The 13,805-nt window shown below is 40.3% G+C and overlaps 1 protein-coding gene across 2 annotated transcripts in view; it reads left to right on the top strand.

The window, feature by feature from the left end:
• The window catches only part of CRYBG3 (crystallin beta-gamma domain containing 3), a 94,690-nt gene that overhangs the window by 41,051 nt on the left and 39,834 nt on the right, over nt 1-13,805 (top strand). For both annotated transcript variants that reach the window (XM_040583011.1, XM_040583012.1), the window contains 4 exons: nt 1,254-6,207; nt 7,174-7,221; nt 7,577-7,692; nt 8,735-8,882. In XM_040583011.1, coding sequence (XP_040438945.1) covers nt 1,254-6,207; nt 7,174-7,221; nt 7,577-7,692; nt 8,735-8,882 — 5,266 coding nt within the window. The remainder of the gene's footprint in view (nt 1-1,253; nt 6,208-7,173; nt 7,222-7,576; nt 7,693-8,734; nt 8,883-13,805) is intronic.

Here is a 13,805-nt window from a genome sequence, read left to right as displayed (position 1 = left end):
CTTAAAAAAGCTGTGAAGGTATTTTTTAGTTACGGCAATGCTCTTATGTTAGAAATCAAAATCTCAGCTGACATCTTTTCCACCCCCACCCCTGAGAGACTCATCTGAAAGGAGTATGACCATTTCCAAGAGAGGTGCATGGCCACTTCCAGCCGCCGGGTTAGCAGACATAGGGCAGACTGGATGAGAGTTTGGAAGGGCTTGTTCTTAGTTTAGGTGGAGGCTGAGGCAGAATGGAGTCAAGCACAGCCTGAGCCTCTGCTTTGTTCTAAGGTAAAGAATGGAAAAGCTGATGGTCACGTTCATATTGTCACTGCCTGATTTTTATGAGAAGTCTTTAACCAATAAAAAAATAAGGGGGAAGGAAATAAGCTTTAGGAAGAAAGGTATTTGTGACATCTGTTAGTTTCAAGAAATAAGAAAAACAGCTGCTTCAGAAAATCGAACGTGACAGTCTCTGAATTTATCCTTAGTATTATCAGAAAGAGCAGTAAAGGATCAGAGTCACAGTTTTTCCATGGTGGTTCTTTCGTTAGTTTTTGCGTTCACTTTTTTTGCTACTAACTTTAAGACTAATGATGGACTAGATCTACCAGTTCCTTGCCACATTTCTAGGCTTCTTATTTTGGTATTTCTTCCAGCCTTCAAGCAAGTCTTCATTCTTACCTGGTCTCCATTCACTCTCTTTCCTTACCACCCTGTGGTTCAGAACACATCCCCGGTTGTATACTTCTTTTCTCCATGTTTTGTTTCTCATTTTCGTGTTCCTTAACAATATATTGAGACCTTGGGTAAAAATCTAAATTTCAATTCAATATTTTAATGAGCATTAGTGCAGTAACTTTCTTTCAGTTTTAAATTATAGACCTGCTTTAGTAGTGTGTAACATCTTCACAAAAATATGTTTATATTCTGTCACTGCAAATGTTGACTTGCAGTAGCAGTTATGAATAATTCCATTGTCTACTGAGAAGCAAATGATGGAAGTTGTTTGTAGCAACATCTGCTTTTTGCTTTTTAGTTTACATTGACTTTTTCTGTAAAAGGTAGTGTATGTATCCATTTGTCACCCAAACCCATATTTAGAACAAGCAGAAAAAGGAGGAAAATAGTGTTGCATGCAATCTACAGTTTGTGCTAACCTGTGAAGGAAAACAGTATTGTGCATCATCTGCAGTTTGTGTTAACCTTTATTATTAAGCTAGCAATTTAGATAGTCTGTCTTCTACTCATAATGATGGTCCTTGTTACAGGCAGATGCAACGGAAGCCAGAAGCACCCGCAGTCACTTATGCAACATATCGAGGTTCTGCAAGGATCAGGCAGCTACTGAAGAATCAAACAGAAGTGGCTGAAAAAGGAGAAGAAAGTGCTGAGAACAGAAATGCTCCAATGATCAAAGAAAATGGAGAAATCCAAGCAACTGTCTCTGCGAAATCAGGACACTTAATAAAAGAAAACAGGGAAGATGAGGGTAAAGATCATGAAGATGATACCGTAGTAAATACTTCTGCAGTTAAGATGGGAAGGAAGAAGTCTGGTAAAGCTCAGCACTGCTTAGGTAGCAGTAAACATGAAATAACTGCAAAGGCCACAACTTCATCTACTGAATCGTGTTCTGAGATAAATTTAAAACATACGCCTGCTTTAGGCGCAGCAAAAGTTAAAAGGACATATTCGCTAGATTCATTACTATCATCTAGTAGTAGAAACGGTGAGATCCTAACCAATTCCACTTCCCGGATTACCAGTTCCCTTAAAATGAGCTCTGCAAACGATTTGGTTGGAAAAGAAGACAGGCTGCTGAGAGAGACAGAAGCGCTGTTTCAGACAGACCAAAATGGCACTGCTGACTTTGATAAAGAAAACGATTGTAGTAAAACAGCTAATATGGAGTCCACAGAAGAAATGCAGGGTGATTGTTTACATTCACCCAAATCAAAAAGTAAGGCAGTTAATGAAGAGCTACTGGTGAGTAAGGGAGAATTTTGTTGTAATCATCAAACAGATAGTCACTCAGAGCTATTGAATGGCCAGATACTTCGTCCCAGTACCACTGCGTTCCAGCTGCAAGGAGATCAGCATATAGGTAGTGCAGATAAAGATAGTGATCCAAGAAAAACTGATACACAGAAAATTGTGGCTGCTGTAGAAAGAGAGCAAGATCCACAGAGCTCTGTTGCTACTGTTCTTTTACCTTTTAATGAACAAATACCCACTTCACTTAGCATGGAGTCCAGAGGAGAATGCGTAGCCACAGGTAATCCAGCTACTTCAGTGTCATCTACTAAAAACAATGAAGGTATGGTCAAGGACAAGGGGACTTGTAATGAAGAACTAAGTCAGTTAGGGAAACCGGTGCATGTACGAAATGATCACCAATTGATCACTGCGGAGAGTTCCAAGAATACTGCCACACAGCAGACTGGTTTACCTTGTCTAGAAACTGATGGTGTGGAAACAATGAAGGTTTTATCAGAGGCTGCAGTGGAAAACCTTGCCGGTGTTTCATCCTGCATACAAGGTTGTGGAAGTGTGATGCCTAACTTCAGTGAGCTGGCAGCGCCTCTGTCTTGTGAGTCTTCTTTTGAAATTGGAGGCTGTTGCTTACCTTCTGTTAATCTTAGTTGCAAGTTCAAAAATAAAACTATAGAGGAAAGAGAAGTCAGTTTAAAAGATGTGCGAGAAATGCTTTCTTGTCCTGATCTTGACTATGAGAAGAGCGAATCCTTTGAGCCTGTAGAGATGAACCTCTCAGAAAACTCTATGCATGTCCACGACCGTGGTCCTGTTTCCCTTGAAACTGTTGAAGACGTTCATGCCAAAGCGCTAGTTATACTCACAGAAGACCACACAGTAAAGCCTGCATCTTGCCCTTTAGTCACTGTTGACAGGACAGACAACGGTACTCCTGCTGCTTCTAAAATTGACAAGACTGGTATGACGGCGGTTGCTCTTGTTCCTTCTGAGTGTAAAGATGACATCTCTGAACTTTCCTCTTACATTTCTAAGTCACAGGAAAAAAATCTGGAGGTTTCTCATTCTGCCTTGAGATCTGGAGGAAGACCTTTGACCAACCATTCTGGTTTTGTCTTTGAAAAAGACGTTGATGTAGACATAATTTCTGAATCTCCACCTGTTTCTGAGGATAGGTGTATTAATTTCTCTTTGAAGAAGGAAAACAGTAATAAGCCTAGGATACCACCCACAGTACTTGATGTTTCAACTGACCACCAAGCAAAAATGCCTTCTCCTGCCACTAACTCTGAAAGTGGCCAGATTGCTAGATGGTCTGCTGCTTCTGAACAGCACAGCTTTATTTTTCCAGGTGCTGAGTGTAGGAGAATAATCTCTGAGGACAGAATGACCAAGGTGCCACTTTGCTCAGGAGACCTGAGAGCTTTGGGCCCAGGTGGTTCTCTGGAACCTGAGCTCACTCCAGTTTTGCTTGATGGCTCTGCTGCTGGAGTAGATGTGGGGGGTGTTTGCATCCCCAGGCCCACTTCACCTACTCCGGGATCCAGAGAAGCCTCCAACCTTTCCGTTTCTGCCTTGGAAATGTTAGGCATTGCTCAGGGGAACCGTAATTCTTACAGTGGAAGAGCTAGTGGTGGGGCAGAGGAGGCTTCCTCCACACAGCAGGCTGACAGTAGTGTCTTGGCAGAGGCAATGCCATCACCCGTCTGTCCTGTGAAGTCTTTGGAAATGGCAGACAAGTCAGCTTGTTCCGAGAGCACGTGCAAAAATGCTGTGGGACGGGTGATGCTGGGTGACAATGCTTCTGCCATCTCAGAATTCCCCTCTGTAGTGGATGATCAAACACCCGCTGCACTTACGGAGTCAAATGAGCTCTGTTCTGAGGAAGTATGGGAAAGTAACGATGTGAAGGGACAAGAACGTGCTGAATTCCAAGATGCTGTTTTGTTTAAAAAAGCTGAGGAAATAGTGGGCTCAGTTTTACACTTGGCTATAGAAGAAATAATAGCAAAGCAAGCCAATGGTGTCTGCCAGCTTTCTGGGAGCAAGGATAGTTTAGTAAATACAGATACTCTAAATGATCAGAAAGCTGAAACTGTACAGCTGGAAGCGGAAGAAATCCAGTCAGCTGTGCAGTCATTAAGACATTTTAATGAGAGCAGTGGAAAAGGCTCATCTTCATTTACAGGAAACGAAACGGTGGATACAAATAATCAAGATGAAAAGATAATATCTTACATCCCTGATAAAACTGATCTGCATAATGCACTAGCACTGAAAGCAAAAGAAACAATTGATGAAGTTGTTAACTCAGCCAAACAAAACCTGATATCCGATCAGTGGCAAGGCAGTGAGAATAAAAGGCCGCCTGAAAAGGTTGATCCTAAACCAAAGGCTGAAACACCAAAGATTTTAAACCTGGATGTGAAGTTACCTGCCAAGTCACAGGAACCAACAGGGAAGAAGGAAACTCAGGATGTAACTGTAAACTGTGAAAAGGCAGATTGCTCAGGTCCTCCTTTGCTTCCAAGTAGTGTGGAAAATGGCATAGATTGCCTCCAAAGAGGTGAAAAGATACCAAATAAAGCATTCACTTGCCAAACAAATGGATTTCTGCCCACTGGCAGTTCATCAAGGCCAGAATTGGAACTGATGACACCAGCAAAAGAGAGACAGAATAGAAAAGTGTGTGAACATCTGGCTGCAGTAGAGGTGTGTGGCAAAGCTGAGGTATCGGCGACTAATGGGAAATCTGATAGATCTTTACATTTAATACATAGAGATGCTACCGTGACTGAAGCGATGCTTCTGTCGTTGCAGTTAAAAGACTCGTGCAATAATGCAAATGTGCCAGACTGCACATTGCTGCCAGCTGTGAATGTTAATTTGTTATCTTTTACGCCTGATGAAGAATGTATTGGCATGCAGAGTGAATCCAAAGACAAAAGCAGTCCTCGGGGGTCCCTGGAAAGCAGTGCAGAGGACGGTCCATATGAAGACTGCGGAAGAGAGGCTGCAGCACAAATAAAAGCAACCTTAGAAGATCCAAAGGCAGTGGACAGTAAAGAGGAACTAGCAAAAGGGGCAAGTGAGGTAGCAGAGGTTAATACGGGATTAAATGCACAATTCGTTGTACCTGAATTGTCTGTTACTGGAGAGGACAGTGAAAGAGAGAACTGCTTCAACACAGACCGTGCTCAAAGTAATGAGAATCTGAAGCTGATACAAATGAAGGATCAAGACAGCAAGAGAAACGGTCAGCTTGAAGAAGATGGTCTGGACTGCAGTGACGACGTGAAGGAACCAACAGATCTTTTGGCCTCTTCTCCACTAATTGAACAGTGGGAAAACAGTTCTTTTACTATCATTTATGAAGGTGCCCTTCAAACTGAGAACAAATCTGTCTCGACTGATGATATGCAAACTGATTCACTTTCTTCTTCTGATTTGCCTTCAGATAATATAGATCATCTAATGTGTGAAACAGTGAAGAATAAATGTGAGCCAGCCTGTCTTTATGGGAAGGATAACAAGTTGAACGAAGCAACCGACAGCCGTAGCACAGAATCGTTTCTGAGTGTGGAGGCCAAGCGCTATAGAGTATATCCTTTCTCTTTGTCTCCAATATACGAAGATGACAGCTCCCAAGAAGACTTACTTTCCACAGATGTGTCACCAGAAGGCCATCCTAGTGGAATATCTAAAGATAACACTGACCATGCTTCTGTGCTCTCCCTTCTCCAGTCAGTTTCTGAGCGCTTACAGTTTACTACTCGGTTCAGTAAAGAGGAGGAGGGAGTAGAGGAAGAGGAGGAAGAGTCATCGTCATATGAAGAAAATATGCTTGATGTTGAGAAAGAAGACAATTGTCTTTCCAGTCAGTGGAGAGGGAGTTTAGAAACCACGTTTCCATCAAATGACCAAAATAGATCTTTGTTTCCTGAACAGTCACCCTTTCTTTCTAAAGGACAACTTGACTCTAAGGAGCAACCAGAACTGTTTCCAGATGCGGCTTCTCCCAGTGAAACACCTTGGAAGGCAGTTTCACAGAAAGCTGATGCTGCTCCGAAGCATCCTCCTACAAGTGTGTACTACCAGTATTTGAAATCTGCCAGCAATTGCCCCTCTGAGAAGGGGACCAGGTTTGGAAGCATTCTCCAGGATATGTTGCAGCCAAAGATTCATTGGTCTCAAGACAACACTATGCCAAAACTGGGAGAACTGTCAGCGGTAAGATGTCATGTCACATTAATATTAATAAAGTAATTAGCCCAGATTTGAAATTGCTGTCTCCCTGTTCTCCTTCCTCCCTTTTTAAGGTTAATTCTTCTACCATAAAGAAAAGTAATTAGGCTGTTTAAGATCATAATTTAAAAAATAAGAAGTCTTCTGATAAAATGCTTTTGAAAATACGGTATTCTTGGTTCACCACACAGACGAAAGTGATTTAATTGTAAAAGAGATGTGAAGAGAAAATACGATAGTAAAATATGCATTATAGCAAATCTGTGTAATAGCAAAACACAGACTTGTCCGTGTTAAGGACATTCCAACCTGAAGATGATGGAATTGCCTTTTGTGTGAAAAACGTTCTTTAATTTCTTCCACTTTGGAGATTAGTAGAGCTGTATTGTCCAAAAAATACAAATACCTGCTTATTTGATTATTTCATACAGAGTCTTCTACAAATTGTAGCTCAGCTAGCAAGTAAGTAATATAGCTGCTTCCATAGATAAGTATTTCTTTTAGTTTATTTCAAGCAATGGCTAATGAGGATATGGAAAGAATTTTCCCAGTATTTAGAAACTGAAAATGCCACACAGCCCAAACACATAAGTGAAGAAGAAAGTCCTACCATGATGTTGGAAATATTTCAGTCTGTGTTAGAGGTCTCTCTTGGTTTTGACACTGTTAAGAAAGGCAGTTTATTGTTTGGTAGGAATGGTTAATACATTTGCAGAGGTTACCAATTCCATAATAGTTCTTCCTTTCTGGCACTTGCTGCTTTCTACCGATAGTTTCATTCTATTAAACTATTTGCACCAACTCTAAATGACAACGAAACAAATCCTGGCTGTTTCTGCTAGCAACGGTTGCATACAATTTATAGGAATAGTGGACGCAGAATAATCTGCCTATGCTTTGTGCTACTGTTGTAGATGTTAATAATAGTCTTCCATGTCCTTTTAATTTCAGAACCTCATTGACAGGGCAAGTCTCAAATATAATCCAAGACCGGGAAAGGTAAGAAGAATTTGTGTCACATAGAATCAATATGATACATGGAATAATTTGTTAGACCAAAATTTTTGAATGGAAAGCATTTGGGATAGTTAGTCTAGTTCTCTGTATTTTAATGGTGCATATGCTTGCACATGCTAATAATGAAATTGTATTATTAAAAGTCTTGCCACCAGTAATTCTACTGTATTGCTGTGAACAACTGCTTTTGTAGTTCAGTAAAATTTTTCATAAAAGAAAATACGTAGCATATCAATTGAATGGGCACAAAGTGAAATAGATTTTATTCCAAGCAAAAAATAACAGTCTATACAATATGAAGTGGGCCCTCATTCATATGCATTGTATGTTGTTTCAGATTATTATTTATGATATTTATGGCAACAAAAGTAAACAAGAAGTTCATTCTGATGTGCTAGATGCCACATCCTGGATCTTTCCCATTGGATCATTACTTAGGATAATTAGAGGATGGTAAGAAATCCAGGTCGTAATTAAATAGTCTTTCCAAAAGACTGTATATGTGTTTCTCTGGTGTTTTCATTTCTTTTTATTTATGACACATGTCTGTTCTGCAAGTGTCTTTTTCTTTCTTTATAATTAGACTGGTACCAATGAAAAAAAGCATGAAACGAGGCTTCAAATGCTGCAGTACCAAAAAAAAAAAAAAGTTTCCCTTGGGAACTAGCTTCAAACGGAAAGTTTCTAATAGAACCACAAGTAAGCTTAGATTTCTTGCTTGAAGTGTTGAGACAGTACAGCCATAATCATCAGTGGAAGCATGTGTATGCCAAAGAAAATGTTTCTTTTTACAGTTCAGTTTCATTATATAGTAACTGTTGCAAAAGGACCATAAAATGAACAATCTCAGCTGCTGTTTGTAATGTAGCATTTAGAAGAATGTGGATGCAGAAGAATTACCTTTAAGGTAGATTTTGCTAGTGTTTTCTTCAGGCTTGCTTCAGGAAGCTGGGGCTGGGACCACATCAGTTGTTGCATCAGAATTTAATTGGCGGTGCTTACAGTGAACATGTCTGGCTGTCAGCCATAGTGACAATGCATTGTCACATTTATGCAGTTTTGAGGCAGCCTTGTTTGGTTTTTGCATACGTTTCTTTCATGTTCTAAGAAATACTGGATGCCATCATTAGTATGTATATTTTTAATGCCTTGCATAGCATCTGCCTGAACAGGACATGTTTTGATGTGACAATTAATATATTTGCTCTGGTAAAATAAGGCTGCTTATTTACATGGTATTTTGTAGTATTTTTATACAGGTTATATTTTAAGTTATGTTAGGCTATGGCCTGGAGGAGAACTGTGTATTTTACATTTAAAGCACAGAAATAAAAGCCCCATATTTATCTAAAATCAATGTGACTCCTGAGGGGCAGCGTAAGAAAGGTGTGATATTTGGCTTGATAAGATGATCTCAATTACTGAGCTTTACAGCAGAGGTGTATACGGACAGTCTTGCCTAACTGCAACAACTCAGTTGATGATATCATTACAGTTGGATTTTTTATGAGAAACCAAAGTTCCAGGGTCGGAAACATGTACTGGAAGAAGGAGAGGCGGTGCTGGATTACCTTTGGGATTTTCCAGGCATGAAGCATCATCGAAGAAACCTTACAGTTGGTTCGATCAAACATGTAACAAAGGTATAGACTTTGTTAATAATATACTCCCATACATAATGAATTTCTGTTGGCAGTAGCGGTGTATTACTGGCAATGGAAAATGTGTGTATGCTGTGTTTCTGACTTCATTCAAATTTGCCATGAATCATGTTTTTCACCTTCAAGATAAATTCCAGAGCTTTTGCTGTGCTAGATTTGCCTTTCTTCCTAAAGATGATGGATTATCTTTCTTTGACACCAACTTTATGTGACATTTAATAACAACTCTCCCCACCTTTTAGATGTTTACCTGTCCAGTTAATTGAGATTAAATGGAGTCAATCCATATTTTTCAAAGTAGTGTTCACCTAAAGCTTCAACTATCTACTGTGTCTGTATGGCTTCTGTTTCAGAAGTTAGTAGCTGGGTTTCCGATCCCATTTGTACAGCACAGCTTCCAAAAATTACTGTCACTCTTTCTAAAGTGTTGTCCCATCTGTAGGGCCTCCACAAGTGGTACACCTACAGCATCTGGCTCTGTGTACAGCCAGAAGTTTAAAAGGCCTTTTGTTGAAAAGATGGGAATCAAATGCTGAAAACTAAATGTAATGCCTCTATTGTTATTCAGTGCATGAGGAATATATTTACCAGATCTTGTGATTTAGGAAGACTTAGTGTTCTTATTGTTTAGCGTAACATTCCAGTTATTCACAGGGCAATGGCCCTTTACTGCAATGAATTACCATTTGTATCGCAATGTGGAAGTTTTTCTGAAAAAAGATGTGTCTCTGTTCTCCACTGGTATAGCGGTCATCTTAAAATTGATAACCTTTTTGCCATCAACACGGGGGCATAATGTCGTAACAATTAGAAATACTTTTTCATTCTCTTAAAGCTTTAACAATAAATAGATGAATTCAAAAGAGGCTGGCTGAGGGCATGAGTAACGAAGTTAACATTTATTTGAGCTAAACAAAAGCATTTGACCAATATGGAATATTGCTCAATAATGTGGAAGGCAGCTAAACAATTAACGAAATACCACAAAAACATGTGGAACTATGGTCTGAAGCCAAGGGAAGCTGGGTGTGTCTTTGGGTATCAAAGAAAACCCTTGGATCGGCAGGACACTGTGGTTAGCTTCGTCGTGCTTGATAAAAATCTTTCTAATAGAGCTAAGTAGGTTCGAGCGTTGTTCTTCTTCCCGTGTGGGGTTCAGTTGTGTGGAACACAGATGGAAAGCTTAGTTACAGTACACTAGTTCAGTAATCAACACTGTTTCTTGTGTAACTTAAACCTCTAGCAGGTATGGTTGGTTGGGAGGGCTTCTGCTGTTTCAGCCCGTAGGGCTGTGTGGAGCTAGCGTGGGTGTGGGACTCACTAAGCTGGGTTTTGTCCTCTAAACCTTGATTTGTGAAAGCATCCCCCTCTTTTTTTTAGGTTGTACTTCAGCTGCTGTGGAACTACTTTTAGAAGATTGTCAAAGCAGCACCTTATTTATTTTTTGTGAAAAATACACGCGTTGTTTTTAATTGACAAGTAGCTGTTTCTTTTTCAGGCAGCTCATGTGATCTGCAGGATCACACACGTGTTTTACTGCCGTTCTCTTTTTTTGTAGGCTGGGTAGCTCAGTGGTTCTCTCCTGCCTAGTTTGGTCATACTGGCTGTGTGTCCAGGCTGTCTGGCTTGTCTTCCAATCCTTCAAGTGGCTTTTTATGGTGCTTCTTTAATGGCTGCTCAGATGCCTTCAGTTAGCAGACTTGAAAATTGGCTAAATCTTTTAGAAGAAAATAGCTTGCCAAGAAGAGAAAAGCAGATGTTTACTAAAGAAACTGTAGGAGGTACATTTAATATTATTTTTATTTTTTACTGGCAGATGTTAGTTTGCTGAGAAAAACAGTCTGCCAGTAGCTTCATGCTCTGATTTGGCATCAAGCCTCCACAGCAAGCAAAGATTCTGTTAGCTCTGTGGTTAGCTTGTGGCTTGACTTACTGGGGATGCGCATTAGATGTATGCATATGTATTTAATTTGAAGGAACTTAGGAGGGGGGAGAAAAATATCCCAAAGGAAAAGATCACGCCATTAGTCAAATGAAGTCCTATTTGAGGTAATGTGGCGTCTGAACTCCGCTGAAGCAAGTCAGCGTGAGCCCGGGCTGGTGAAATCTGCCTGCACGCACAGGTTCAGTGCCGCTCCTGCTGTACAGTCCGTTTAGCCAATTCAGTTCTCTGGCCTACTGCAAGTGTATATATTGATCGTATGGAATTGGAGGGCTTTTTCTATCTGTTTCTGGAACCTCAAAGAGAGTGCTAAATACTACTTTCTCAAATTTAAGAGCTGAGAAGGGTTGCTGATATTTCCATTCTGCAGTAATCTTGTAAACCACTATTTTGCAAGATGGCAGGAGATCTGAAACGGCAGTTTATAATCACTGTCTGCAAGGTGGCTGAGCAGGGAATAACTGAATTCCTTGTGGACTGTCCTTAAGCAAAGCTCTTTGTGATGGGAATGTTCACGGTATGACACAAAGGGTGTGTTTCTTTTGTTTGTGTGGTTTGCTAGGTGAAAAGTTATTAATTCAAGCATGGACTACGTTGTCAGATGCCACAGGGAGACACCCAGCAGCTTCAGATTGTCTCATGTGCTAGTCGGTATTTACAAAACAGCAGTCATTAATTTCCTTAGTATTATTTTCTTTTGCTACCAGCCCTGTTGAGTTCTGTAGTTTGGTTTGGTGGAGAAGTGCGAGAGTGGTACAGAGCAGGAGAAAGAATTATGAATGGGTAAAAAAGGCTGGAGGACCAACAGAGAGTAAGATTTAAAGTAAAAAAAGCTGTGGAAGCTGACATATCCTAAGGACAAACTGTGTATCAAAAGTAAGATGCGTGTCTAGACTGCATTAAAAAGGAATCGTGCGAATACCAGAACTAATTAGGCCTGGTTTTCAATAGACTCTTCTCTCATCATTGTTTTGGCATTTAGCTTAAGAAGCCAGACTTCAGTCGTTCTTTGTCCTGTTGTTGAGATAAAAGGCTACCTCATTTAAATAAGCTGCTTTAGATCGGTTCAGTCACCACAGCTTACAAGTCCAAGGAGAAGACCTAACAGTGCTGAAATCATTTAGCCCTGTTGGGGCTGCAACCCTGAAGCTGGAAAGAAGGGTAAACGGCTAATGCCACCTGGGGGGGGGGGGTTGAAGGCTCTAGGTCTCTTACTTCTGGTGGAGCTCTTGGTTGGACTAGAAAAATGGCAGAGATGCTACGGAAGAGTAATATTTCATGCTGAGGTCTTGAGGGTCATCCTGACCCTCTTCGGAAGAAGCCTTAACCTTTCTGCTGAGGGCTGTGTTACAGTTTGGGAAGTGTCTGCTCTGTGCGAGCTAGCACAAGTATTCCCTGTCCTTTTGGAAACATCTCTGCTCCCAAAAGACGGCGAGGGAAGCACAGGCGCTCCAGGATGGCAGCGTGGAGGCAGCAGGAGCGTACCGCAGAGCGAAGGAAAACACAGCGGGGTGCCTGGAGGCTGCGACCTACCTGAGCATTTGCTGGTTGTGCATTATCATTGGAAATGAGCACAGCTACCTAATCTGTTCGCTGGGCTTTATATTCTGTTTTTGCATGATGTGTCAGTAGGATAATGCCCATGACCTGAGTTTTGGCTGGTTGTGATGGGGGTGGCAGAGCCAGGGGAGGTACAGGGAGGAAACTTCCCAGTTTGGGATCTGGCCTGAAACGCTGTGGTAAATAGTTTTGCATGGTAATAGTTTTGCGTTGTGGGTATCTTATTTCAAAATCTTGACGCCTTGCAAATGAAAGGGCTTTGGACTGAAGGATCTAGTTCTCAACCTGAATGCTATCGTATCTGTGTGGTTTTCATTTTGTTTCTAAAGATGGTGGCTTCATTAGGAATGTCAAAGAAACCTGAAAGTAATGATTCCTATTAAATATGCGGAGGCAAATATGAACGTGTTAGGGCAAATATTTACCAAGCCAAAGTTTACAACCTTAAATTACATGAATTGATGGCATAGTACTGGAGTGTACATCTGCAAATACATGGTTTTCACCTCATGCAGCAATACTAAATTTTACCATTTTCTGCAGTCTGTGAATTAATATATGTAAATTTAACTCAGTATTTAAGTCAAAAGGTATACTGTGACTTCAAAAAAATGAGCTTAGAAAATACAATGTACTTCTTGCTCAAATATGTTATTACCTTTAAAAATAGATACTTGAATTGCTTTTGATGAAGACCTCAGTTTACTGTGTGATGATTTATGAGAGGACTTTGTGGACTTAATCTATTACACACACAAACACCATCACAATGGGTAGATTTTTATTTTTTTTTATGACTGTCAAAATCTGGCTGGAGAGAAATGGTGATAAACAGGAGAGATGTTATTATGAGTGCTTCACCTACCCTTTGGAGAACTACTACATTCTTCATCTCTTGAGGTGGAGCCTGCCTTGTGAGCTTCAGAGGCAGGAGAGCAGACTTGAAAAGAAAACATAGACTGACTTTTTCCAATCTTCAAATGAAAAAAAAACAACAACAAAAGCCTCCTACTGAATTAAAATTAAACATACTCAGTCTCCTGTACTGTCTGAGGCCGCAGGCAAAGATACTTTATTTTGCCACTTGTCTAGTCTTGTAGGTACTTTGTTTTAGAATTTATCTGAAACCATTAAGAGTAGCATCATTATTTGTAGAATTCTTACAGGTGCAGCTTCTGATTTTCAGTATCAAGTTTTATTGTTGAATTCACAGATCTCAGCCTTATCACGTATCAGATATTATTAGAAAGAACTATGAACTTCAAATACTTCTTAACTGTGATTTAATAAGATGCGCAGACATGTGAAAACTATGAGGAGGGTTTTGTGGTAACTTTAAAAAAAAAAAAATGTGTCTAGCAATACACTTACAATTGAGGAATGGTGTTCCTTAGCGCTTTGCC

This window comes from Falco naumanni, chromosome 2, assembly GCF_017639655.2.
Source record: "Falco naumanni isolate bFalNau1 chromosome 2, bFalNau1.pat, whole genome shotgun sequence".
Taxonomy (NCBI): Eukaryota; Metazoa; Chordata; class Aves; order Falconiformes; family Falconidae; genus Falco; species Falco naumanni.
Note: the sequence above shows the minus strand (reverse complement) of the source record. Positions and strands in the feature narration are given on the sequence as shown.